General features: G+C 31.5%; 2 protein-coding genes across 2 annotated transcripts in view; both read left to right on the top strand.

The window, feature by feature from the left end:
- The first annotated feature begins 2,281 nt into the window (after positions 1 to 2,281).
- Positions 2,282 to 3,436, top strand: LOC140051827 (roundabout homolog 2-like). Its single transcript, XM_072097147.1, has one exon. It carries the CDS (start codon positions 2,282 to 2,284, stop codon positions 3,434 to 3,436), a length of 1,155 nt encoding a protein of 384 aa, XP_071953248.1.
- An 802-nt stretch (positions 3,437 to 4,238) lies between these two features.
- The window catches only part of LOC140051425 (death-associated protein kinase 1-like), a 64,601-nt gene continuing 41,107 nt past the window's right edge, over positions 4,239 to 27,732 (top strand). The window contains exons 1-10 of the mRNA XM_072096637.1: positions 4,239 to 4,697; positions 6,904 to 7,125; positions 10,887 to 11,025; positions 12,643 to 12,766; positions 13,597 to 13,645; positions 19,431 to 19,457; positions 19,877 to 20,029; positions 20,896 to 20,941; positions 23,073 to 23,162; positions 24,863 to 24,940. Coding sequence (XP_071952738.1) covers positions 4,639 to 4,697; positions 6,904 to 7,125; positions 10,887 to 11,025; positions 12,643 to 12,766; positions 13,597 to 13,645; positions 19,431 to 19,457; positions 19,877 to 20,029; positions 20,896 to 20,941; positions 23,073 to 23,162; positions 24,863 to 24,940 — 987 coding nt within the window. The 5' untranslated portion in view covers positions 4,239 to 4,638. The remainder of the gene's footprint in view (positions 4,698 to 6,903; positions 7,126 to 10,886; positions 11,026 to 12,642; positions 12,767 to 13,596; positions 13,646 to 19,430; positions 19,458 to 19,876; positions 20,030 to 20,895; positions 20,942 to 23,072; positions 23,163 to 24,862; positions 24,941 to 27,732) is intronic.

Below are 27,732 nucleotides of genomic sequence, written 5' to 3'. Positions count from 1 at the left end.
GTTCCCAATGGACTGGTGGATTTCGATAACAACATACCATTTAAATGTGATATCGACGGGGATCTTCCACTTACAATTCTATCATTTGTCACAAGTTTAGCAAGTGGTCGGTTCACTGTAAATTCTAAAAACATTCTAACGATATTAAACTTTCAAGAAGATGATCTTAAAGAAACATTGACATGTAGAGTAGTTTATGATGGGTTTGATAAAGAGTTCACATCTACTGTAGATTTTGAAACCATCTTACCAGATTTAAATGACGACAGAGATAATGACGTCAGTCCAAATACAGAAACCACACCTACCTTAGCTATAGTTCTGGGTGTTTTAGCTGTTATCATTGTAATATTAGTAACTACGGCGTTGATATGGTATTATCGTAAAAATCAAAATAGATCAACTTAAAATTAGATACCGGTAAATTTGATTTAGAATTTAGTTTTGCTAGAACCTTAAAATACCATTTTATATGTTACATATAATATAATGAACTAAGTTAGTGAAAACATGTGAGGCCACTGGACTGGACTCTGTGGAAGTTAATTTTTGTTTTTTAATAGTTCTGATTTATGATAGAAGATCTTTATTTTGTTATTGTGTCCAAAAGCAGTAATAATAATACTATTTTACAAAAAACAATTACATTTTCTGATTTAAAAAAAAAGGAGATCAAACAATTATTCAATTTTTAACAAATCATGCAGTGATGGAAGTTAAACTAATCGTTTAAGAATATTGTACGACCCTCCGTTCAGGATTTTTAAATTAACATGGTGTCCGGAAATCCCCTGAAAATTCTGCTGCATGTTGTTGGCTTGTTGGCTTGTCAAGTTGATTGTCATCTCTGCAAGATGGCTTCCGTAGCACAAAATGATAATATGATGTATTGATCCGATTCTCAATAATAAAAATATTTTGCGTAACGACTTGGCCTACGTTTTTCTATTGCTATTATACCATAATGATATTATAATATATAATGATTATTATTATACCATATGTATTGATGCGATCTTTAATAACAAAAATATTTTACATAATAACAACGACTTGGCCTATTGTTTGTTTTTTTGTCATTATTTTGTTGTGTGACGCAGTTTGAAACATGGGCGCGGCTGCTGCACTGACGAGATTTTAATAAGATGAAAGAATATATAGTATATCACAAGAATGAGTAATCCGCAGTTTTCCCTGTAACATTAATATTGTCCATTCGGTAGGGCGCCGCCATAAGTCAGGATGTATATAACTTTTTGTTAAATTTGTGTGACGGTCTCACTAATCTAAGCCTAGACCACCACCGGTAATGTTTTCATGATAAAAAATGTTATCAACTACATGCCAACATCATGTTAAATGTTTTTTGAATATTTAATTGTTAGTTTCATGCAATTTATTTTGTAAAAAACTGCCGAATAAACAGTTCGCTTCATCAACAATTAACCGGGCGCTACACCGGCCGTGTTGCTGTTTACGCGTTTTCACGAAGGATAGTTTAATAATATTTTTATATTTAACTTGTTTCTGGTAAAAAAAATTTATATTAATTCTATTAATAACATGTATTTATACTAGTTTATATCATAAAAACATTACTTAATTTACCGGGCGTAGATTAGTACACGGCAATGGCAAAGAATAGGCCGTGCTGAGTAACGCTTGATGGTTTTTGTTGTTGCTGTTCGGCCTTTCTTTGTGAACTAATATAGCATGGTGGTAAATAATTGTCTATAGAAGTGAATGTACACTAGTTTTTTTATTAGATATGTTTATAAAATGTTTTATAATTGCAAAATATATTATCATAATTATATTTAATGTACATGTATAATATCTATTAAATCAATACATCCGTCCTTATGAGGGCGGGCATCACTCTCTGTTACACTCTAATGCAAAAATCGCGGCTTACTCATTCTTGTGATAAGTACATACGATTATTTAGTAATGTAGCATAAATTTGCGATGTCGAATCTAGTGTCATTCTTGTGATAAGATCAAAAACATGATTATTTAGTATTAAATGTAGCATACATTTGCGATGTCGAATCTAGTGCTGTACTTGTGTTTTTGTTGTTTACCTGGCTTCATAACTGCCTTGTATGTTATCAAGAACCAGACGACATCACTGAATTGGTTGGTGAAGATGTTACGTTTCGATGCCAGTTCTCAGAACTTCTTAACGAACAGGTTATATGATTTCATACTGAAGCAAAAAAGGTGTTAACACAGAATGTTTTTCTTGATAACAACGACTGGTCAACTCTGACTATTTACAATGTTGACTATGCAGACGAAGGCGAGTATATATGTAGATTTTCCACAATTCGTCTGTGGAGATAGAACTGATTATGTTTTTCTTGCCAGTGCCTTCCTTGATATTGTCACAAGGCCAAATTCTCCATCATGTAATGCAACATATACAAGTGGAATTGACTTTCCTGCATCGATTCTATGTTCTGCTCCAGGCGGAGATCCCACACCAACTATTTCGTGGTTTAGGAATGACGTATTAATGTCTAGGACATCAAGAGTTGATACAGTGAAAATGAGTTTGTCTAGTCTGCAGGAGGAAGATCGTGGAGTGACATTCAGATGTGACATCACCAGTCCTGTATTAGAATCTGTTGAATCATGCCAAATTATACATTTTCCTAGGATACCAAATATTAATGTCATTCCCAATGGACTGGTGGATTTCGGTGACAACATACCATTTAAATGTGACATCGACGGGGATCTTCCATTTACAATTCTCTCATTTGTCACAAGTTTAGCAAGTGATCGCTTCACTCTAAATTCTAAAAACCTTCTAACAATATTAAACTTTCAAGAAGATGATCTTAAAGAAACAGTGACATGTAGAGTAGTTTATGATGGTTTTGATAAAGAGTTCACATCTACTGTAGATTTTGAAACCGCCTTGTATGTTATTCAAGAACCAGACGACATCACTGAATTGGTTGGTAAAGATGTTACGTTTCGATGCCAGTTTTCAAAACTTCTTAACGAACAGGTTATATGGTTTCATACTGAATCAAGCGAGGTTTTAACACAGAATGTTTTTCTTGATAACAACGGTTGGTTAAACTTAACTATTTACAATGTTAGCTATGCAGACGAAGGCGAGTATAAATGTGGTTTTTCCGCAATTCGTGGAGTTAGAACTGATTATGTTTTTCTTGCCAGTGCCTTCCTTGATATTATCACAAGGCCAAATTCTCCATCATGTAGTGTAACATACCCAAGTGGAATTGATTTTCCTGTCATAGGGAATGACGTATCGATTCTATGTACTGCTCCAGGCGGAGATCCCAGACCAACTATTTCGTGGTTTGGGAATGACAGAATCAAGAAAATGACATTAAAAGTTGATTCAATGTCAATGGATTCGTCTAGTCTGCAGGAGGAAGATCGTGAAATTCAGATGTGACATCACCAGTCCTGCATTGGAATCTGTTGAATCATGCCAAATTATACCTTTTCCTAGGATACCAATATTAATATCATTCCCAATGGACTGGTGGATTTCGGTGACAACATACCATTTAAATGTGACATCGACGGGGATCTTCCACTTACAATTCTCTCATTTGTCACAAGTTTATCAAGTGATAAAAACATTCTAACGATATTGAACTTTCAAGAAGATGATCTTAAAGAAACAGCGACATGTAGAGTAGTTTATGATGGGTTTAATAAAGAGAATAACTTTTGTATTTGAAGTAAAATACAACAATAATTCATACTTTGATATATCATAATTGTGCAATTGAAATTGAAAAATAAAAGATACTGAATCTGTAAAAGATGATGTGCTTATTAAATAATTTAAATAAAACTGATGTCTAAATAATATTACTTTATTATACTAAACGGTCTCAATTTCTGTCACTTTAGTTTATTTTATTGCTATAAGGTCAAGTCTGTGGGTCACTTAATCAAGCCTAGATGCTTTAAGTGTGAATAAATTGTATCCTATTACAAACAAAAAGTTTACTATTATATGGACTGTTTTGATAACAATTCAATGATTATCTGACAGCGAATTACAGTATTATAATATTGACAGTCAAATGGGACTCATTGTAAATACCAGCCTAGACAGATACCAGCCTAGACAGTCATAATAATGTTTTGATTATTTGACAGTGAATTATTATAATACTGGCCTAGGTTAACAGCAAGAACAAAGTAATTGTTTATTGAACAAGATTTTACAGATTACCGTCTACATGCATCTATATAATACTGTATTGTCAGCAAATGCTTTCATATAGACTCTCTTCTCCCAGACGTGCTTTGGGGTTTATAATTTGAGCATGACCCATCCTAGTTTACAAATTATCAAAAACGTCAGCCTCTAGAACAATAACTTGCTGCTTGATATAGCTTCTGAATGAGTAGTCCTCTGGGGATGTAGCTGGCTACTGGCTAAAGCTGGCGCAGCAGCGTGAAAATGTACTGTACGCCCTCTATAGTTGTAAAACTATTTTTACACAACATCAAACAACTACACATGGTTTTCTGTCACTCTGCTGCTGCTGGCACTGGTGGAAAGTTGGTACAGTCGTGGCTTGGGCTGAAACGAAACAGGACTTACTTAGAATGGGGACAAATGTTATTTGAGCAGACATGGAAGTTCGGGTAGAACCGTTGGAGGATTTGTATGATCTTGGAAATGAAATTGGAAGGTAGGCCTAGGCTAAGTCTAATGCTGAAATTCTATATATACTGTAGCCTGTAGGCCACTTTGCACAGTTTTTTTAAAGACAGACCTAAAACATAGGCCTAGCCTAGCTAGGCTAGGACCTTTTAATTTTAGTAGGGTAGTACAAGGCCTAGCTAGGCTAGTGGGGCTGTCTGTTGTATGTTAGGTATGGCACGCCAGGACGGACATAACTATCTCAAGTTGATCTCGCTCGTGTTATGTAGACATCGCTCGTGTTGAGTTTACACATCGCTCGTGTTATGTAGACATCGCTCGTGTTGAGTTTACACATCGCTCGTGTTATGGAGACAGCGCTTGAGTTGAGTTTACACATCGCTCGTGTTATGAAGACATCGCTCGTGTTCAGTTTACACATCGCTCGTGTTGAGTTTTAACACATCGCGCGTGTTGAGTTTTTACACATCGCGCGTGTTGAGTTTTTACACATCGCGCGTGTTGATTTTTTACACATCATGCGTGTTGAGTTTTTACACATCGCGCGTGTTGAGTTTTTACACATCGCGCGTGTTGAGTTTTTACACATCGCGCGTGTTGAGTTTTTACACATAGCGCGTGTTGAGTTTTTACACATAGCGCGTGTTGAGTTTTTACACATCGCGCGTGTTGAGTTTTTACACATCGCGCGTGTTGAGTTTTTACACATTGCGCGTGTTGAGTTTTTACACATCGCGCGTGTTGAGTTTTTACACATTGCGCGTGTTGAGTTTTTACACATCGCGCGTGTTGAGTTTTTACACATCGCGCGTGTTGAGTTTTTACACATCGCGCGTATCAACTTTTTACATCGCACGTGTTGAGTTTTTACACATCGATCTCAAGCATAGTAATGCCAGCATTTTTATTTATTCTTTTAGCCAATTTTATTGCATATTTTAACTAATTATTGGAACCTCTATAATATAATGTTTATAGCATTTTTGATGTTCTTATATGTTGCTTTTAAAATGTTGTATCCCTGGTATTCAAGTCTGTTTTTAATATATTGATTGTTTTAAATAATATAAATATTGTTTATAGTAATGATTTTATTAATATACATTTTAAAATTTTGAAAATGTTATTTCCATTTTAATTGGAAAAATCAGAGAGGCGGAGAGAAGGCGTGGCTAGAATGTCCCGTTCGTCTTACAGTACTTGTCATGAGAGAGTAGAAATCAGAGTAGAAATGGCGCTTAATGAATACACTAAAGGAATCGTAGATCTATTGGGTGAATTTATTAGATTAAATGATTCATTTATTACTAATTATGCCCAGGCCCAGCCAGCCTAGAAGGCCTTGTGTAAAAATCAGAGCCTAGGCCTATAGGCTATCCTAGCTAGGCATATAGCCTAGGCCTGACCCAGTCTCATGACATAAATTATGCCTAGCTACAGTAGGAGGCAGGGAGGGTTTAACAATAGAGTAAACTTGATATGCGCGATATGTAAAACTCAACACGCGCGATATATAAACTCAACACGCGCGATGTGTAAAAACTCAATACGTGCGATGTGTAAAAACTCAATACGTGCGATGTGTAAAAACTCAACACGCGCGATGTGTAAAAACTCAACACGCGCGATGTGTAAACACTCAACACACGCGATGTGTTAAACCTCAACACGCGCGACGTGTATAAACTCAACACGAGCGATGTGTAAACTGAACACGAGCGATGTTAACCTAACACGAGTGATGTGTAAACTCAACTCGCGCGATGTCTCCATAACACGAGCGATGTGTAAACTCAACACGAGTGATGTCTCCATAACACGAGCGATGTGTAAACTCAACACGAGTGATGTCTACATAACACGAGCGATGTGTAAACTCAACACGAGCGATGTCTACATAACACGAGCGAGGTCAACTTGAGATAGTTATGTCCGTCCTGGCGTGCCATAGTTAGGCAGCCTTGCCACCCAACATATGAGGTAGACCAGCCTACTCTACAGCTGCTATAGGGCCTAGGTACACGTAGAGAACAAGTTGTTATTGAACGACAATCTTGGCCTATAGTATACAGTAGAATAGTTTGTGTATTATTGGGAAACCATATATTTTTTTTAAACATAGGCCTAGGATACATTGATATTTAAAAAAAATTATAGGTAAGTAGGAGAAATCAAAGTAAAAAAAAAATATTTTGTTAAATTAATTAATTTAAAATTTTAAAATCTTGTTTCAGTGGACAATATGCCTCAGTCAAGGAGGCAAAGTGTAAAAGCACACAAGAAGTGTTTGCTGCTAAACTAATAAAGAAACGTCGAACGGCATCGAGTCGACGTGGAGTATTACGAGAGGACATTGAACGAGAAGTAATGATATTAAGGACTATTAACCATTGCAACATCATACGTCTTCACCAAGTATTTGAATCTAAATTAGATGTCGTCTTGATTCTAGAATTGTAAGTTAGTTACAACATTTTCAATAAATTTTGCAATTGGACATACAATTTTATTCATATCAATAATTTATATAGCTTATAAAATGTTAAATAATTATTCCATACAAGTTTTTCATTAATTGTAAAAAATAAGTGTGTATTCTTGGCATATGATTGGTTGATTTTGTATCATGTGACGTTTATTAGCCCGAATATATCATGATGGGGAACCCCAAGGTTGACCCACCTCTACAAATTATGTAAAAAACTAAGCTCATCTGATAAAGTTAATTTATTTTGCCATCACCAATTTGAAAATGAAAGCATGTATGAACAGTATAAAATATAACAAGTTTATTAGAATCAATTTATTTCAAATTTAAGAGTCGAATGGCATTAAACTTTGCGTACTTAAAATACTATTTGTTTTAAACATCATTTAATTATAAAGATTTTAAATGTTTGTCCAATATAATTATTAGTATAACAAAGCTGCTACTGTATGCATCGTCTAATTTACTTAAACTTGAATTACTGTATGGATACAGTTGAGATACAAGAGTCATTTTAATTTATGTATTGATTATACAGTATAGTACAGTCAATATGGTATTGATTACCAAATTAAGAAAGAGAATATGAGTGTATGTTGAAAACAAAGCTTACCATAAGATGCAATAATTATTGTTAAATTTGAGATACAAGAGTCATTATAGTTTATGTATACAGTGCAATGATACAATCAACAGTACAATCATATTATTGATTAAAAAATTCAGAAAGAAAATATGTATGTTGAAAGTTAACCATAAGATGCAATATAAAGCTTGTTTTCCTGTCTACGTTATTCGACGTTATCGACGTTGATCGTTAACAGTCAAGTTGAAATGATAACGATAGCGAGTACCTTTTCCTGTAAATCGTTAACATTTCAATGTTTACGTAGAAGATCGCAGATTATTGTTAACGATAGCGTCGAATAACGTCGACAGGAAAACGGGCTTTAAGGATTTCTTTTTGATGATCCAATAAATAGATTTGAATAATACGTTTATTCTTTCGCTGATTACTCACAGATTCAATCATAAGTAAGGTCGTGGACACATTGGGAAAGAGGGCGTCTTTTCTTATGTATAATGTTATGAATATGATTTATTGTTTGAAGGTTTGCATGGCGAAATCAAATGTTGATATAAAGTTTGCGGTACACCATGTGTATTATTAGTTCTGAAAAGAACTGTTGAGTTTCTCGACGTTTCGATCAATATGCTTTGATTGTCCTCAGGAGTGAGAATGCAGAAAGGAAACTGAGAATATAAGTGGAATAATGTCGAGAAACTCAACAGTTCTTTTCAGAACTAATACACGTGGTTTACCACAAACTTGATACCAACAATGTTATGATTGTTACAGTACTGTACAGTATGTTTAAGACTGTACAGGTACAGTAGTAGTAAAGTCAATGTTAAAAGGTACACCGTACAGTAGATGATTCTGAGCATAAGACATAAGTTAGTCCAATCTCGCCAGTTGTGTTTACAACTTCTTTAGTTCCTGCTTTCTCTCCTGGTCAATAATTCTGAGAGCTAGCAAACCTTTTGGAGGCGATACTAGCTGGTCACTAAGAATTATATTGCCCATCAACCTGAATCGTCATGAGCTAAGCTTTGTTAAGGCCTACAGTACTTTTTTCAAAAGGGCATTTGTCTAGGAAGTTTCGTTCAAACTTACAATAAATACCCCCTTGCTATGGACTTGAATATTATTTAGTATTATATATACATAACTTATTAATTATTATGCTACAGTACATGCATATAAACAGTAGAGTATGATTAATTTCTAGAATGAAAGATAAATGATATGAAACTAGCACTGTAATTAGTGGACAACTATCAAAACCACTAAGCTTCAACAACTCATTATTGTCACCTTGATTATTATTATTATTATTATTATTTATTGCCAAAAACCAGTTACAAACAAACAAAACACAGAAACTAAGGGAGTAGGCAGGAACCTAAAAGTGAACGTAATCACTATAACAAGAGTTCAGGTTCCGTACTCCCAAAGTAACAACAATGATATAAAATAAACTATATAAAAATATCTAAAAAACAAATAGACGAATCAACAGTGTCAATATAAAATAAACGGATAAAATACATAAAACTTAATCCACTCTTTATTGTTGGTTCAGGGAAATGATCACTTAGCACCTACCTACACTAATTACATAAACTCACAAACATTATAATGTACAATTGGTTTTATTAAAATGTTTGCTTAAAGAGTTGCAATTACCTAGCAATCAATGGCCTCAAGGACTTCACCTTTAGGACCTACTGTAGTTCAAAATATTGACAAAAGGAATTTGTTCTTTGGAGTAACAAACTAATCAATAAACTTGTATTGTTTATATATTGGTTGTAAAATGCTATTTTGTAATACATAGTATCGGATTAAACACCTAATAATAATAGAGCACCATCATAACTTAAGAAAATGTGTTGCCAAACATGGATTAGATAAGAAATACATTGAGCATCCTCTCTATTGATAATAAACTAATTTGTCAACCACATGGGCAAGCCACACCCACACATGGGCAAGCCATAATGTACCACAATTATCACTATTAGTATCATCAATATTTAAGGAATTAATACTTTTTTATACTGTACTACTGTACTAATTAACTTGCATAAACTTTGGTAAGACTCGAACCCACGACTTCCATATCATCACAAGTGAGACACCCAGCGACTGAGAATGCACTTGATTATCCTTCCACAATTTTAATTATTGGTTGGTACAATAATTACGGAAAAAAAAACCCAAATTATTTTGTGTTGATAATCATCAAAACAAATTATTAGCAGTGATATAGTTTTTAGGAATTTACTGTACGCTGCGAAATAACAATTTAAACATCTCCGCAATGACCATCAGTACCAATTTTTTTAAAAGGTAGTTTTATACACTCGTGATATACTGTAACTGTCATTTTTCAGTTCAGAGTTCCTTGCTTAAAAATAAACACTTCATTCAATTGTTTGTTCACAAATCTCTTTTTGTCGTCATGGGAAAACACTTGTTAAAAACCAAGGTAATTCAAGCGTGAACACCTGAATAAAAAGTGAATCTCTAGCCATTTTCGTGTCTATACAATTTCTAAGGAGCCTTTTTATTCCATTTTATTGAGCGGACCTGGTTGAAATTAAACCTTTACATAGAACTTGTTAGCCTCAATAACTTGTTATGTCTATGGAATGTACAGTATTTTCTTTTTTACAATAAGAATGGATAGGCAAAATGTTAAATTAGAGAAAAAACACCAAATAAATTAAATAAAAACCATCAAATGAAAACAACAATGCATAATATTACAAAGCATAATTACACAACTATTTAACTAAGACTACAGTTTATTGTTACACTAAAAAAAAAAAATAACAATTTCCCAAACCCACTTTATTTAATAAGTAAGTCTTAAATTCCAACAATTCCTGGTTCAACCTATAGTATGCTGCAAACTGTACGTAACATCTACATGTATGAGCTCTCACTCACTGGCCTGGAGCATAAGTAGCCCCAATTCAAGTATACAGCTTTGGTACAGTACAGTGCACAGAGAAGGCCTGTGGAGTGCTAAACCAGGGGCATGTGTCTCGTACATTAGACCACTGGCTGTAAGGTTGAGTTGGCTCATATTAAATCCAAGTTTCTTTACATGGTAATATTACCAACATATTATTCCGTTTATGATGATTTTGTTGTAGAGTATCAGGAGGGGAATTGTTCCATTACCTTGCCGAGAAAGATCACGTGAGTGAAGAAGTAGCTGCGAATTTCACATTGCAAATATTAGATGCATGTCACCATTTACATTCGAAGAATATTTGTCACCTCGATTTAAAGGTATGTATTTAAATTTTGATTGCCCACGTAAAATGACCATCATTTTTTTTTGTGTGTGAATGTGTGCTTATTTGAGTGTACTAATTTGACTGTGACACTGATTTGAGCTACTGTAATTTTGACTGCTGGACATATTTGAATGTTTTACTAATTTTGACTGCTGGACATTTCAATGGGGTGCTTATTTTGACTACTGCATGTTTCTGTTGACTATAGTGCTATTTCACTGCAGTGCTAACCTCGCTTACTGTAAACTGTATATTATTATAGCTACAGTAGCTGTGCTGCATATTTATTATTGGAACAAAACAAGTTTGGTTTGACCACTATCTCTAGGTTGTGTTTGTGAACCACCTTGTACAGTACCTCCTATCGTATAAAATGGAAGGTTTGTGCAGATTTTTAGGAGATTGACCTGATAATGTGTAGGCTGGTCATGTTGACAGTTGGTTCAAATAGTAAATAAAATGGTCTAATGCTAGTAACTGTCTGGTGTTATCAATAACTTATCAATAAGTTATCAATACAGTATGTTATCAATATGTATATCAGGAAGCTAAAAAATCATAATAGATTTTGTTTACCTTTGTGCAGGAAATCATATATTCCACAAATATTACAGGTACTTGCTCTTATGTAATGCCAGGATATTTGGCGTTTGACCTTTAGCAGACACAGATTCAACGGTTTGGACCCTCTAAAATATTTTATATTAAATTGCAGTATTATCACTGTTAGTGTTTGTCTACACTATCATTTATCAAACTAGTTTGACAAATATGGTAGTGATATGCCAAAATATAGTAGTGATATGACATCATCATTATGTCTATGTATGGTCACATCACATTTTTGGCTTTAAATTTGTTACCTGGCCTCATTTAAATTCCCATATTTGTTTAATTTGTTCTAAACATGTATGATTTGAGTGACCAACATAATTGTACATGAATGTCCTGTTGAGAAGATTCAAAACCACAACCTCCTGATGGGGTTTATGCTCTATACCACCAAGCTTAGATTGGAACCAAAAAAACTGCACCAACATATTCTCAGAGCAATAATTAAATATTAACAATAATTAATAGAGTATTGATAATTGATTTTAAATTTAACCAATGTTTTTATAGTAGAAGACTGAATGTATAATTGCACTTCTATGTAATACAATGCATAATAAACAATTATTTTAGTAATGTATTTATAATTTGCATTTCATACTGTACTAGGAATTTATAAGCACAACATAATAAGATAAAAAATAAAGCTAAATTAAAAATAATAATTTAAAACAAACTTCGAAAAATGTATGTCAAGCCATTAGTGAATCATGGCCTGCCTGACTTTTTTTTTTAGTTTGTTTTATCAAATATCAAACATGTTAATGGAACTTCTGGTTTAAATGAAAATTAGCATTAATAATCTAGACTGTATGTTTACACAAAAAATGGTGTACATTTATTATGCTGTCTAATAAAATATATTGAAAATCCACTACTACAAGTTGAGAGGTGAGTATTGACTTTGATGTTAATTCACTTTCACTTCCAATCCTCTATTATTATTACTGATAATATTAGAACTTAAAATAAATTTTATTCTCAATATTTTACATAGCCAGAAAACATAATGATGCAGTCTGCAAATTGCACTAAGATCAAGTTGATTGACTTTGGATTGTCACGACTCTTAAGTTCAGAAGAGGAAATACGCACTATGCTAGGCACTCCAGAATTCATTGGTAAGATTTTAAACCTGGTGTGGTGTTTTATTTTCTTTGTGGATTTAATTCAACTTGTAATATACTTTAAACTTATTTTTAGCATAGTATTTTAACTATATTCTTTTATTTTAAACTAATTATAAGCTTATCTAATCTGAAAGGGTACAGTAGAAGACTTGAAGCTCTGTCAACACTATCAAACAAGTTATGACAAATAAAGTGTGTTGTGCCCAAATATGGTAGTGATATGCCCAAATATGGTAGTGATATGACATCATTTTTGTCACATACAGTTTGATAGTGTAGACAGAGCTTAAAGTCTTCCACTGTACCTTTCAGATTAGATAAGCTTATGGAATGTTGACGAAAATGTTTTACTGAATCTAATAATATGTTGATCATGTCTGAGCGAAAATTTTCCACAATCTTTCCAAATGTGACCGCATTCCAGAGAAAATATACTAAATGTTAAAAAATGTGTTTCTTAGGAATTTTTACATTATAAATTTGATAGAAAACAATTTTAGAATAATTTCTTTGAAAATTTGATATTCAGGTTTAAAAAAATGACTATTAATTTTTTTTTAAAGCCAGTGATACGTCTGGTAATCTTGTAAATTTCTCAAAAGAAAATGATGGTTGGCCCAACATCCAAAAAGTCTGTGTTCATATTTAATAATCATTTTAAAAAGTGAAATTATGATCAACGTGATAAGATTTTTTTTTCTTACATGAAAAAAAGTGTAGTGAGTACTATTGCACACCATGTGACCTACAATCAAATAACAGGGATTTATTTAGGTGTTATATAATACTATCATATGAATCTGTATTTTTGTTTTATTTAGCTCCTGAAGTTGTAAACTATGAACCTTTAGGCTGTGCAACAGACATGTGGTATGTATTTTATTGATGAGAAATGTATATAAATTGTCAGTGATTTTCAATTTGTTTTTTGTAGTGAACATAGGCCTAATAATAATAATATAACAATTAATATAGCGCACATATCCACTAAAAGTGCTCAAGGCGCTAAAAAGTGCTCAAGGCGCTACTATACAGTTAAGCTGATTTTCCACTAGACAAATGTGTTGATGCGAACAAAAAGACTATCTTTAAAAGTTTTTATTTTAAAAAAACATGGAAAGTCAACTCTAAACAATATTACTTGAGATAGAGTGTGAATAATCGATTTGGATTCATCAGTGTTTTTTTTCCTACTCTATATAGTAAAACAAGTACATACATTACCTCTAGTAAATGAAGCATTTAACTTTTGTGACTTAAGCATTTAACTCGCATTTAATTCTTGTGAATTAAGCATTTAACTCTAGTGAATTAAGCATTTAATTCTTCAACATCCTGTAGGGATTTTCTATACTCCCATGAAACTATTTAACAAATAGACGCTATACACTACTGCTGATTCTTCTATAGTACAATAATATATCACATGATTATTAAAGAATGTGTTTATGCCAATAATTTTTCATAGAATTAATGTGTACCTATTTAAATAATCCATCTCCAGGTACAGTATGTGTGTCTACCTTTGTCAGGTATAATAGCATTGTATTCAAAATCTGAAGAGGTTATTGTGTATCAAATTTTAAACTTCATGTTTTATTTCTTTCTGGTTATAGCTATTATCAAACTTAAAATCAGAAATCTTGGAAACGAGTTGTTATAGAACTTTTATGGGTAGTTTTTGTGAAAATGTCTGGGTTTTGTTTCTGTTCATCTTGCTGTTATTGTTACTCGTGTTTTGCCGAGTAAAAGATTCCTTAGTTTTGTGCCACCGGTGTGATTCTTGCTTATTGATCAGTCACTATTGTTACAGTAGTTTGTCCATGTTTTTGTTCAAAGAGAATGGGAAGAGAATCTACATTTTAATATACTATTTGTTCACGCAATGGAAGTTGCTGTTGTTGGTCGTATTCTGTTCCATGAAATGTAACAATGTAAATGTAGATTTACATATTCATATTTAACCAGCTTTAGGGATCCAACATTTCAAAATTAAATATGTCATAATAATAATACCATTATTATTATTGGACTGATTTAAGAAGTAGATAGGACAAATTTTGTGATTTAGGATGACATTAAATATGTCATAATAATACTGTAGTAATAATAATACAATATTGAATTGATTTAAGAAGTATACACTGTACTGTACTGTATGTGGTTTAGGATAACAGTTCAAGTATGGAACATATAAATACGTCCTAACAATACTGTACAGTAATTAATAATATTAATAATAATAATAATAATACAATTATTGAATTGATTTCAAGAAGTATACTGTAGGAGAACTTTACTGTACTGTACTGTATGTGGTTTAGGATAACAGTTCAAGTATGGAACATATAAATACGTCCTAATAATACTGTACAGTAATAATAATAATAATAATAATAATAATAATAATAATACAATTATTGAATTGATTTCAAGAAGTACTGTACAACAACTTTATGTGGTTATGATGACAGTTCAAGTATGGAACACATAAATACATTTAATATGTCATAATAATACTGTAGTAATAATAATAATAATAATACAATTATTGAATTGATTTCAAAAGTAGTACTGTAGGACAACTTTATGTGGTTTAGGATGACAGTTCAAGTATGGAACACAAATACATTAAATATATCATAATAATACTGTAAGTAATAATAATAATAATACAATTATTGAATTGATTTAAAAATCTAGTACTGTCCGACATGACAGTTCAAGTATGGAACACATAAATACTTTAATAACAATAAAGCTTGTTTGTATTATTACAATTCAAAGGCACCCACATTGTTTGAATAGAGCTAGTACTAGGTACGCTACTTCAAATAACCAGGTTCTCCAGATTTTTTATGTAATAATTAATCTACAGAAGAAGAGTACGGTAAGTTGTCTTGCCTAAATCTCTGTCTACACTATCAAACTTTTAATATGTGAAAAATATTGTGATGTGCCCATATATGGACATGATCATGTCATATCACTACATATTTATGAACAGCACTACCATATTTTGATACATCACATTTTCTTTGTCAAACTAGTTTGATAATGTAGACAGAGCTTTAGAATACAAGCACAGATGGGTCTCAAACCTGCTAGTCTAATATTCCTTTACTATACTATGCTGTACCTCATATTGCTCTTCCTGGGGTTTGAATCGTGTAGCTATAACCAGCATCTTCACTCCAATCCAAACTTAAGGCCAAATTGTAACATCCCAAATTAACTAATTATCAACTGGAGCCAAGTTGTGATTGCGTGTCTGATATTATAACTGTTCTATTGTCCATGTCAACTTGCCTGGTATTATCATGTTCTCAGAAAGATTCACACACACATTCTATTGAAAGAAAATTTAACAATTTTAAACCTGGCAAACATATTTAGATAATTTAGTTGTCATCTATGAATATAGCTATTGTGCTCAGTTTTTAAAGATAAATACCTTAGATAGTATCACAATTGAATAGTTTTAATAGTAGCATTTAATAGTGCAATGTTACTGTGTTATGATACCAATAAAAGTTTTATTTTGTGTTACCATAATGTACAGTTAGTCTATTCATCTGTGAATAACTCAAAAAGTTACCTGGGAAATAATCCGGCATACCTCAAATAATAATATTACATTAGATAAAAAAGTTACACATTTCGGTAGAATAAATGCATTTTAGAAATCTCCATATGCAGTATCAAATCAAGGTTTAATATTTCCAAAATACTTGTAGTAAAATTGTAATCAACTTTAATACTGTGAAATTAAATTTTCCTGGGTGAAAAAACAACAGTATTATAGGTCTGTAGGTATGTATGCATTTAAGCGTCATTAAATTATAACATTTAATTGTGTGAAATTATTTGATTTTCACAGATTTAGGAAATTGGAAAAACGAGAGAATGAGATAAGCACAGAGACTAATAGATTTCATTTATACATAATTGTGTATCTACTGCACGTCTAACCATAACTACTTCACATAAATTAAAGCCTGTGTATTAAACTGCTATTTATATACCAGTATACTACAAATGCTATGGTTGTTGTTTGTGCATTCTTTATATTCTGTTATTGAACAGTAATACATATGTAGTAGAGAATATAATTATTAATTAAATGAATTCTAATATCGGTTATACTATTTAACAAAATGAGTACCACAGCATTGTTTGTGGTACAGGTCTAATCTGACCAATTCTGATTAATTTATTTTAAATTTTATTTTATTTCGCATCCAACAGCGAAAAATTCGCCAATTACAAGATGGATAAACTATTTATAATTTATCATACTTATTTTATAAACTAAGTCTTATTTTAGGCTTAGGGAGTGGAGTTGAAAGAGTCGTGAGTTACAATCCTGCACTCGGATCAGGATTGAACCCTGGATCTTGGGATTGGAAGGCAAGCATATTAACCACCAAGCTACGGCTCCACTACTTATTATGACAAAATGAATCTATTTTCTGTATTTTTAAACACAATACTGTACTCATTTATTTACTGTTTTTTTTAATTTATTTTTTTTTAAATGAATTTCACCTTAAACTAGCACCTGTTTTTTCATCTACGAAATTATTGTTGTCCTTTCTGTTTCTTATATAGGAATGTCTCTCGACCCCTGATTTTATAAGAAATATTAATTTTATATGATTTTTTATGTGAAACAAGGTAATAAACATTATTGTTATCAATTTACAGAAATTGCCAAATGAATGCTGAAATTAAATAAAATAGAAACATATAACTACTACAGAAAAATATACAAATTGCAGAAGAAAAAAAATCTTAGCGTTGTAAACTATTACTTTCTCATAGGCCATGTATTTATTGATTTTTGTAAACAGGTCATATATTTTAAATGCAGAGTAATATTTGCATATATCTAAGAATTACAGTGTACTAATGACCAATTCCAAGTGCATAAACAAGTCAATCAAAATAAACATAATAAAACTCTCAGCTTGTTGGATATAGTGGAAGAAAGGAAAAAAAACTTTCTTACGAGAATCCAATTCTATTTTTTTTAAATAAATTGTATTATTTCTGTGTAGGAAATGTGTTTAAATATTTCCTGTAAGACATATGAATAATTTTTATTACAGTGTGGGCAGGAATTGAACCGGCTTGTGGTTGTTTAAAAGCTGAATAAATGTTTCCTACTATTCCAAAAAATATATAAATCCCAGTCATTTCCAAAGGTTATCTTTAGTACATAGAAACAATAATGTTTTTTAAGGACCAATCTAGGAACTCATGTAGGATGTATTAAAGCTACATTGTCGTCAGTTATGGCTCCTAATATTGTATGGTTGGTATTAAAAACCATCATTTCAGATATAGTATAAGAACTGAAAATTCCCTTATAATGAGACAGAAAGATTAAAATAGAATGCCTGTCCTGCTGTCAATGTTTGTGTTCAAAGTATGAGAACTGTGAATATGATATTTGTTCCTTTATACCTCCTTGTTCTTATATAGTGAGAATGGTAATTAAGATTAGAAACTTGAGGAGTTAAAACAGACTGTTTTTGTAGATAAACAGAGTATGATACTTTAATTTTAACATACACTTCGTTTAGACCAGGCTTTACCTTAGTCCTTTTGAGATATAATGTGATGCAGATATAATTTAGTTATGCTTACTATGCTAGAAGGCCTGGATTTGAGTCCTATCGTGATTCTGATTGTCTTGGCAATTTTTCCTTTCTTTCTTAAACTGTCAAACTAGAATTTTTTCCTCCTCAAAATCATCCTGTACTCGGGTTAGGAGTTTACATTTTCTTATACAGCACGTACTGTACTTTTTAAAATATCGTCTTATTTTAAAACGAATCATGTTACTAATAACAAAACATTGCTAAAATCTAGTCTATAATTTTACTCAATTTAACCAAAAAATGATAAGAACTTTGTACAAATAGTGTTGTAAACTTTAAAAACTGGTAGCCAAGTTTTCTTTACTTTTCCTGAGATTAATGTTTGTTCAGCATGTGTTCAATGACATAGATTTTATGTAATTACATTGCTTCTTGCAAATGTAGGTCGTACAATTGCTTTTTTCTGGTAAACATAACTTTTTAATTATGATAGATCACGTTATTATTATGTTCTTGAGTTAGTAATCCTTAAACATGGTAATATGATTGCTAGATGGCTGTTGACTTTGAGTGTGTCGTTTTGTAATAAAAAAAAATTATTTGTACACATCCAACCTGCTTCTAGATATTGTATCCAATATACGCACATTGACATTGTTTGCCTTTAGAAAAAAATTGTATATTGCTAATGGTCTGATTACTTATTCCGGTCTTGTTTGTCGTCCTTTAAAACCTAATGTTTTTAGCGAATTAAATGAAGTTCATCTATCATTAATAGTTAAAGGAGAAACTCTTCCATTTTATGTTGATAAAAAAATTCAGATAATTTAAAGAACATAACTTTATATTTTTCCACTTTTTTTATCATTCATTTATTATTTTGGTAATTGCTATGGGCCTATTAAGCTATGTGCTTTACAGTGTGAAAAGTGCTTTACTGCTCTTTTCACTATTTTAATTTAATGTATTATGTTTTTTTTTTATTATAAAATGATTGATAATGTTTAAACAACATGTTATTTGTCAATTTAATTTTCTTTCACTCACAGGGCCATTGGTGTTATTACATATATACTGTAAGTACGGTTGTTTTTCTATATTTCATAACTAACGGCTCAAAAACAATCACAGTTAACCCTTCCCCATATTGAGGGGAGAGCCCTATTATTTGAGAAATGAATGAAGGGCAGTGCATTTTGTAACACTGGACAGTCAAACCCTGTTTAGTGGATACCTTCATTAACCTCTATTAATATTACACTTTGTTTGGGTCCTTAAGGTGTCCCCTTAATAGGCCAATGTAGGCCACTCTCTAGCTAGTTCAGATGAGTTTTTACAAGAAATGCTTGTCATTTTTTTTTTCTGAACCAGGGTTTCCCCAGGTATAGTACCACCCACCCTACCAAAGTCAGCCAAATTTCGTGTTCTATCAGGGTGGGATTATACCAGAAGATATACGGTATTCAAATATGTTGTTGTTGACTTCTTTTAACAGACTAAGTGGAGCTTCACCTTTTTTAGGTGATGATCAACAAGAGACGTATCAAAACATAGCATGTGTTGACTATGAATTTGACGATGAATATTTCTCAGGTACAAGTGAGCTAGCAAAAGATTTTATCATGAAACTACTGGTCAAGGATTGTAGGTATATATCAAATCTACAGGACATTTTTATAATTTGTAAACTATTAATTGATAATTATATAGTACCGTATTTACCAGGGCCTTTATTCATTTCCTCGAATAAATGCCCCGCCACATGCATTATATACACAATATTGTATTAATTCATTTATTTATTTATTTATTTATTTATTTATTGATGTGATCTACAATTTACCAATTATTTTGATGCAATTTTTCACTTCTCGATACATGTTACCATATTAAACACCAAAAAATAATTGCCTCATGAAAAAATGCTCTCCCTTCCCCTAAATTACTTTTAACAAGAAATGCACCTCCCCGCCTAAAAGCCCTCTCAACAATAAATGCCCTGGGTTTTTATTCAAATAAATGCGTTTTAATCTTGTATCATTTTCACTTTTTGGTGAACTTATGTGAGTTGGAACTCTATTATATTTTATGTTTTGTATTCCGTCTTTGTATATTCTTTTTTTTTGACGAAATTGAGGTTACATTTTCACCTTCTATTTACAATTGCATTGCAATTCCTGTAGTAATTTGTGCAACTGTTTTTTCAACTCATGATTGCAATCATATCCCCTATATAATAGGCTTAATTAGGTAATAATAAAAAATAAATCTATATTAATAATGAAATCCAATCCAATTATGTAATTTTGTACCACACCCCCATCTCCCCCTCAATAATAATCAGTCATATAGTGTATATATATATAGTATATATATCGTTTCAAATTAATTACTTAAATTTCAGTATATCACCGGGCGGTTTAGAATTAATGTTCATGGCCTGATGTGTGTATATATATAATATATATATATTTCTGGAATTCGTTATTATGCTTTTAATTTTTTTATTTTTAGTAAACGGTCAACAGTAGAGGAATGTTTGCAACACCCATGGATAAAGGTAACACTATCTGGTATTTTATTGTTTAGAATAGATTAATAAACTTTAAACTAAAAATTGAAAGAGAAACTTTGTTGACCATATGTTTGAGTTTCAAGGGAAATGCTATAGAATAGCCAGTGATTATCTTCTAAATGTTTGTGGTACCCCAAGGGTACTATTTATTTATACATAGGAATGTATGTGCTAAAGACAATTACAACATTGTAGTCTAATTCCCGTTGGAATAATTAATAATAATATAAACATTATTGCAATTGCTGCGATAATAATTGTAAATCGTTTAGGCGCCTTTGATAGTAAATGGCATTTACGATTGAACATTATTACTGCTATGTAGAAAATAGCATGTTTATCTTGTTAGGTGGCTTAAAATGACATTAAAAGCCAAATCAACATATTCCTATAGAGAATATGTTTGTTTTTAAGTCATTGTCAACTATACAAATACATTTATTCATCAAATCACAAATCACAATAAAATAATAGTATGTACAATGATTAAAAACAAATTATGAAATGGGGTCTCAGGAAAACAGGAGGTTTGTATGATAGAAACCTCAGATTAAACAAAAATTATTTGAAAATTGTTTTACAAAATAATAGTTCATTAAAGTAGTACAGTAGACAAGTTAATAATTTCCAAAAAAAATAAATGAAGAAAAAAAAATTATTTAAGAGTAAATGTACAGTGTTGTAAATTGTATTAAACTACTGTGGAGTAGCTTTGCGTCAGGGAGTTTAGTATAAATTGGTCAGATGTTTCCCCTATTTGCCTGGCAAGTGATCTGGAGGTCGTGGGTTTGAGTCCTACCCGAGTATTACTTGCGATTTTTTTCGTAAGTATTCTCAAATGTACTTAGTATAAAGTACAAATTACGTTGGAGTAGGGCATAAATCTGACAATAAATGTACAGTTTTATAGTTTTTACAAATATAGTACTTTTAATTTCATTTTGTCATGATTACTGTAATCAGCAAGTTAACTTTGTACCCATTTTTATTCCTTTGTGAACTTTGTGTGGAAGCAAGTTATGTTGATTAGATTACGGACAACCATAACAATTGACACAGTAAACAACGTCATGTTGGTTCTTACCACAAAAGCTATAGACTACATGCTTATTGTCTCTTTTAGAGTTACATTGCGGTTTTACCTTAATCTGCAAATCATTAGATATGTACCTCTGAAACTTACAGATTTACATTGCGATTTTAGCTTCTTCTGCAAATCATTAGATACTGTATGTACCTCTGAAATCTATCAGATTTACATTGCAGTTTTTATTTTGCAATACATTAGATGTACCTCTGTAACCTATCAGAGTTATATCAGTGTTTAACTGATAACACAAGCACTGTAACCACAGATACAACTCAGATATGATTCAATACTCAATACTAAAGCACGGTATACAATATTTCATAATCAATTAATACTAATTCCATTTATAGTTTATAACCTTTTCTAATATAATTTAACAGAAATGTAAGCAAATTTATAGAAAAGACCTAATTAATTTGTATTCGTTAATGTTAAGTTCTTCATGACAGATTTATTAGGCTTTTTATATTAGGTTACTCAACTTCAAAAAGTACTAACCTGCAATAACCTAACCGCTAATGCGAATGTTATCCGTCACATGATGTATATCCACCAATCGGTGTGTTGCTTTTCTGTTATTGCATTGACAAACTGTGTCAGGCTATTTTAAGCTAAATACCTGTTTGTATGGAATGATGGCTTATTGTATGAATTTTAGTAGGTTTAGGTGAAGATATATGCTGTGTATAGCCATGCTAAACACTTTATAATATATATTTATTTATTTTAAATTTTTTATTTACATTTATCTTATAAATCAAGTCTACTCTGTATCCCTTGTTCAAATTCTATCACTCTCTTTTCTCGTGGAATAAATATTATATTATTATAACTATTATACCCTCTCTCTTTTGATAGTGTAGACAGAGCTTAAGACCTTATTTTTAGTGTGTGCGTATGTGGCGGCCCTGGCTCGAAAATCTTGGTTGCACCACTGTTCTCAACTTAATGACTGACCATATTCATTTCATGTATATTTTCAACTAATGCAGTCGTTTTTAACACTGATTATTGTCTGTTTTGCAGCCTGTGAGTGAGGAACAGGATGAAATACGCAGGCAATCCCAAGTTAATTTAACTAACTTACGATCATTCAACGCAAGAAAAAAATGGAAGGTAACAATAGACATACTGTAGATTCCATTCTCTTGTATGTGTATCATTGTTATCAGTTTGTTTTAATATTTCAATATAAATTCCTTGTCATCCTTGATAATCTTTTTTTTAAGTTGAGTGTAAATATTACTATCTAATCATAGGGCCTGTTTCTGCTGCATAAAAATAACTGTTAAAAACTATGTGAATAGATTAACTCCATTTTCTTAGGAGCAGAAACAAGACAATTTTGTGGTAACCAGTTAAAAGGCAGCGCAAAATAACCGGTTAAAAACACCCATTCAATTCGGTGTTAGAACACCATTTAACCGGTTATCGCTGAGCAATTTTTAGCTGCAACACGAAATAACTGTTATTTGATTGACAGCTGCTGACTTTGAGTCAACTACACTGCAGTAATGTTTGAATTAACCGCCAGTACCAATTGCATTTTGGGTAATTTGTCAACGACCACCCACTGATTTAAACGGTTATTTTGGAGCAAAAATGGAGCAGAAATGTAGTCAAAATAAAAATTACATTTTTTAAATAATCGGTTTATTTGGCGCAATGCAGCAGAAACAGACCCTTAGTGCCTACTGGATATAGCGTAAATGTTGTGTACAATCTTTTTGATTTGAATACATTAAAAATATTTATTGTTTCACCTACCTTTATACATTTCTTTAGTAAACTGTCAATTAATGGCTAAAATTATTAAAAATCACTATCAATTCTTTACATGTATTTTCACTTTGAAATTAACATTAAGGCCCTACACCTGTATACTATATTAATGATACTCAAATTGATTGCATCAGTTTTCTTTTTTCGTCAAAAAGAAATTTATTATTGAAAGTAGATTACCTTCATTTATGGTTATTTAATATTTCCTGATCTCCTTTTCTATTTCCTTATCAACACATAGTAACCTTCTGTTATATTATTATTGTCAGTAAAATGAAATTTGAGCTTGTTACAAATTTTCTGTATATATTTTAGCATTAATTTTTTGTTGTAAATGGAAGGGCACATGTAGCCTACTGGCTGAATTGCGCATAGTTTTGGACGACACATTTTTCATATTGAAATGGTCCTTCTGTGTCCTTTATTGCGGCCGACAAATGTGCTCATTGATTAATCCCCACAATGAAAAGGTCTGTGAGCATGGACCTATTTCCACGGCCTGAGACATAGTGGTAGCCCCATAGTTGGGAACCCTGTTAAATTATAATTAATTTTATTCAGTAACTATTAATGAGAAAGATCAGGTATACGATAAAAATGAAATAATATATATATAATATTTAAAAACCTTGCCCAATCGTGAGAAAACACCTCAGTTTTGACTTACTCTGACTTTATGTGCCACAACTCTTTTAACCCTCAACGAGGTGAAAGACGTCTACACACAATAAAAAGCAAATTGTTTTGGTCTCATAGCAATAAAGTATAATACTAATATTATATTAAGGTAAATGACAACCTGAAAGACCAATTATTGGAAATCCCACATCCTGTGTAAACAAAAGCTTTGTCTACAATATCGAACTAGTTTGACTAAAAAAGTCTGATGTCCCTAAATATGGTAGTGATATAAATGAAAATTTAAAAATCGTGGGTGCTATCATGCTAACAAACAAGTAATAAGTAAAAATACACTAAATGTCCCATACACTGGCACAAACTCTAACAAAGTTTATATATATTATATTTTTCAGCAATCCCTGAGAATTGTATCTCTGTGTAATAGGCTGTCTAAGAAGTTTAGAGCCTCAAATAACAATAGTATAACTACGGTAAGAACATTTATTTAATTTATTATTTACTGTATATGATATATTTTATATATATTTTTTTTTTAAATGAATAGCAAAAACATATACTAACATTAATTTACATTTGTTGAAATTAACAAATATATATGCATGCTTTTATACAATATATGAATAAGTATATTTCTAATATTTGTATTAAAGTATATAATACATTTTGAATGATTATATTATTCATATAAAAAAAATAACAACAAATGTATATCTCAGAATATTCTAATCATCATTATTAACAACTAAAATGATATTTCCAGCGCGACTCAATATTTCATTGATAGTTTGGCTGCATATTTTTTATACAGAAAGTGCAAGTTAAACCACTTAAATGATAAATTCAATTACTGCATCTATAAATGGGACGTGGATTTATTTTGTGACTGATTTAGGTATAGTCAGCATTGGCATGTAGTAGTATAAAGTTATTAAATTACACTGTAAATGGAATGTACTAGATTTAACGTTTGCCATGACTGTTAGCTATAGTTTAGAAGTATACATAAAGGGCCAACTCAGACAGCATCGTAAGACGAGGCCTGACAGAACGTTTTGACTCGTTGGTGCTGTTTAAGTTGAATCCTGGCAAGACGAGTTGTTTTGAGATAGCATCGGCCGTAGATTTTAGGTCAGGGACTTTAAACATGTTTATTATCTTATTTCGAGTCGTAGCGAAGGAATAGTGTCATCTCAAAGTTTGATAGTTTTTTTACTTGACATCTTTTTTCTTTATTATTTGTATCTCCATTAAGATCAAACCACTGATACACATTGCGATTTTTTCAGTATTTTGCCTTTATACTATATTTCATTAGAAAAGATTGATGCGTTACCTGCTGTAATTTGCAGCAGGTAGGCCTACATACATAAGTACCCTTTGGTGTGTCCACAATGAGATGGCTACATACATTATCTGTAATGTAATGATGTATTAGATTGACACAATATAATAGTACTGTCTGTGTTGAGTATGTATATTTTTAGATCAAATAGGCCTACATAAAATTTTAATATATATCAATGACATGATAATTTATCCAAATTTCAATAGTGGCATCATCTACATTAACATTCTGATATGAATATTATCATGTTTGTCGCCCTCTTTAGAAGTAAGGATCAAATACCGTATACAGTGAATATCAGACTGTATGTTTTAGTGGCAAATATAACGCCTTTAAAAGCTGTAATCAGGGTCAACAATTAGAATCGAGACATTCCAATCAGCATTTTTTAGCCTTTTTTTGGAAATTAAAGCAAATTATCAGAAATTGCTAACTTGTTTGCTGCCCTCTGGAAGTTGAGAGATATGCAAACAAATTAATTCATATGATTGGAGTTGTTTTTATGTTACTTTATGTAAATGTACATATTTTCAAATGCAAATTTTGTTTTGAGTAAACCAAGGTAAAGATATTTTTATTACTGTTAATATTCTGGTTATTTTATGATTGTATTTAGGCGCATTGCTAATAGCGAATTTATCACTGTTCAGTGACAATCCCTTAAGAGAAAAATAACATGGATTGTCTGCGTAAATAAAGTCTGAAGTCTCGTTGCAATTACATTGGTTTTCACATGGAGTCGTTTTGTATTTATAAAAACCCTCTGAAACCAAAAAAGATCAGAACCTACCTTAGGATTGGTGACCAACCAAACCACAACCCATTCTAATTAATTAAATGAATATACTCCGTATGTTATGATAGTAATTGATGTAAGGTGCTACTAATTATGATTATTTGAAATGTGTGCTATACTGTATGTTAATATTCCAGTTAATTTTGCAGTAATCAGTAAAATTTGATTTATATTGGGGAAATTCATTTGCTCAAACAAAATTAAAAACATAATTTTAGAGGTGTATTGGTGACAAGTTCAGACATGTTTTTTTTTTGTAATTGGCTTTTCCACGTATTAATATAATTCATAAATTAAATGTAGTATTCTAAATGTCAATGGTTGTAGATTTACCAAACCCCAGAGCCCACGACTCATTCTGTAAAATAGAAATACTTATCCATTTAATTGCAATCAATAGTTTGATTGTATTGTGTATTTTATTCGCATACAAGCTTACCGACTTTAAATAAAGGGATTTATTACTATTGATTTTGAAATCATAACAGAGCCAGTGTGTTGCAATAATAACAAGTTGAAATGCTTGTTTTATCCATTAAGTTAGGCAAACAAGTTTTTGTTTTTCATCTCTAAATCACATTATGCTTATGGCGATCATGTTTCATCAGTTTAAATTTATTGTGTTTGATTTTCCAATCTATTCACTCATACTAACTATACTTGTTTACTTCCCTTGTTTCTTTATTGTAATCATTACTTATATACTTATATACAGTATTAATATATTTAACTGTAAAACTGTTTTTTAAAATTATTATTGATAAATGATGCGTCTTCAGAATAGAAGTTAAACAAAATATATTTTGTTAAATTACAATGTAGTTTTACAAAATACTTTGTACACTTGAGTTTAGTTTTGTTGTGTAGTAGAGGTTGGCATTTTCTATCTTTGAGTCGTTACCATTACTTTACGGTATCATACACATTATATAAACCGAATAACTAGACTTACTGAGTATTTTATTGAAGCTTGTTTTGATTAAAAATTACTACATTTTCTATTTAAAGTCCTTTCAATTTTAAGCTATGTTTGTTGGCAAATTATTGTTGACTTATCTACGGTACGGTTGAAATAAAAATACTTAGTAACTGAGTGGAAATGGTGATTTCATGAAAATCAG

This window comes from Antedon mediterranea, chromosome 6, assembly GCF_964355755.1.
Source record: "Antedon mediterranea chromosome 6, ecAntMedi1.1, whole genome shotgun sequence".
Taxonomy (NCBI): Eukaryota; Metazoa; Echinodermata; class Crinoidea; order Comatulida; family Antedonidae; genus Antedon; species Antedon mediterranea.
Note: the sequence above shows the minus strand (reverse complement) of the source record. Positions and strands in the feature narration are given on the sequence as shown.

Coding starts and splice junctions, on each gene's coding strand:
- LOC140051827 (XM_072097147.1), top strand. CDS start 2,282: ATGTTGACTATGCAGACGAAGGCGAGTATATATGTAGATTTTCCACAA.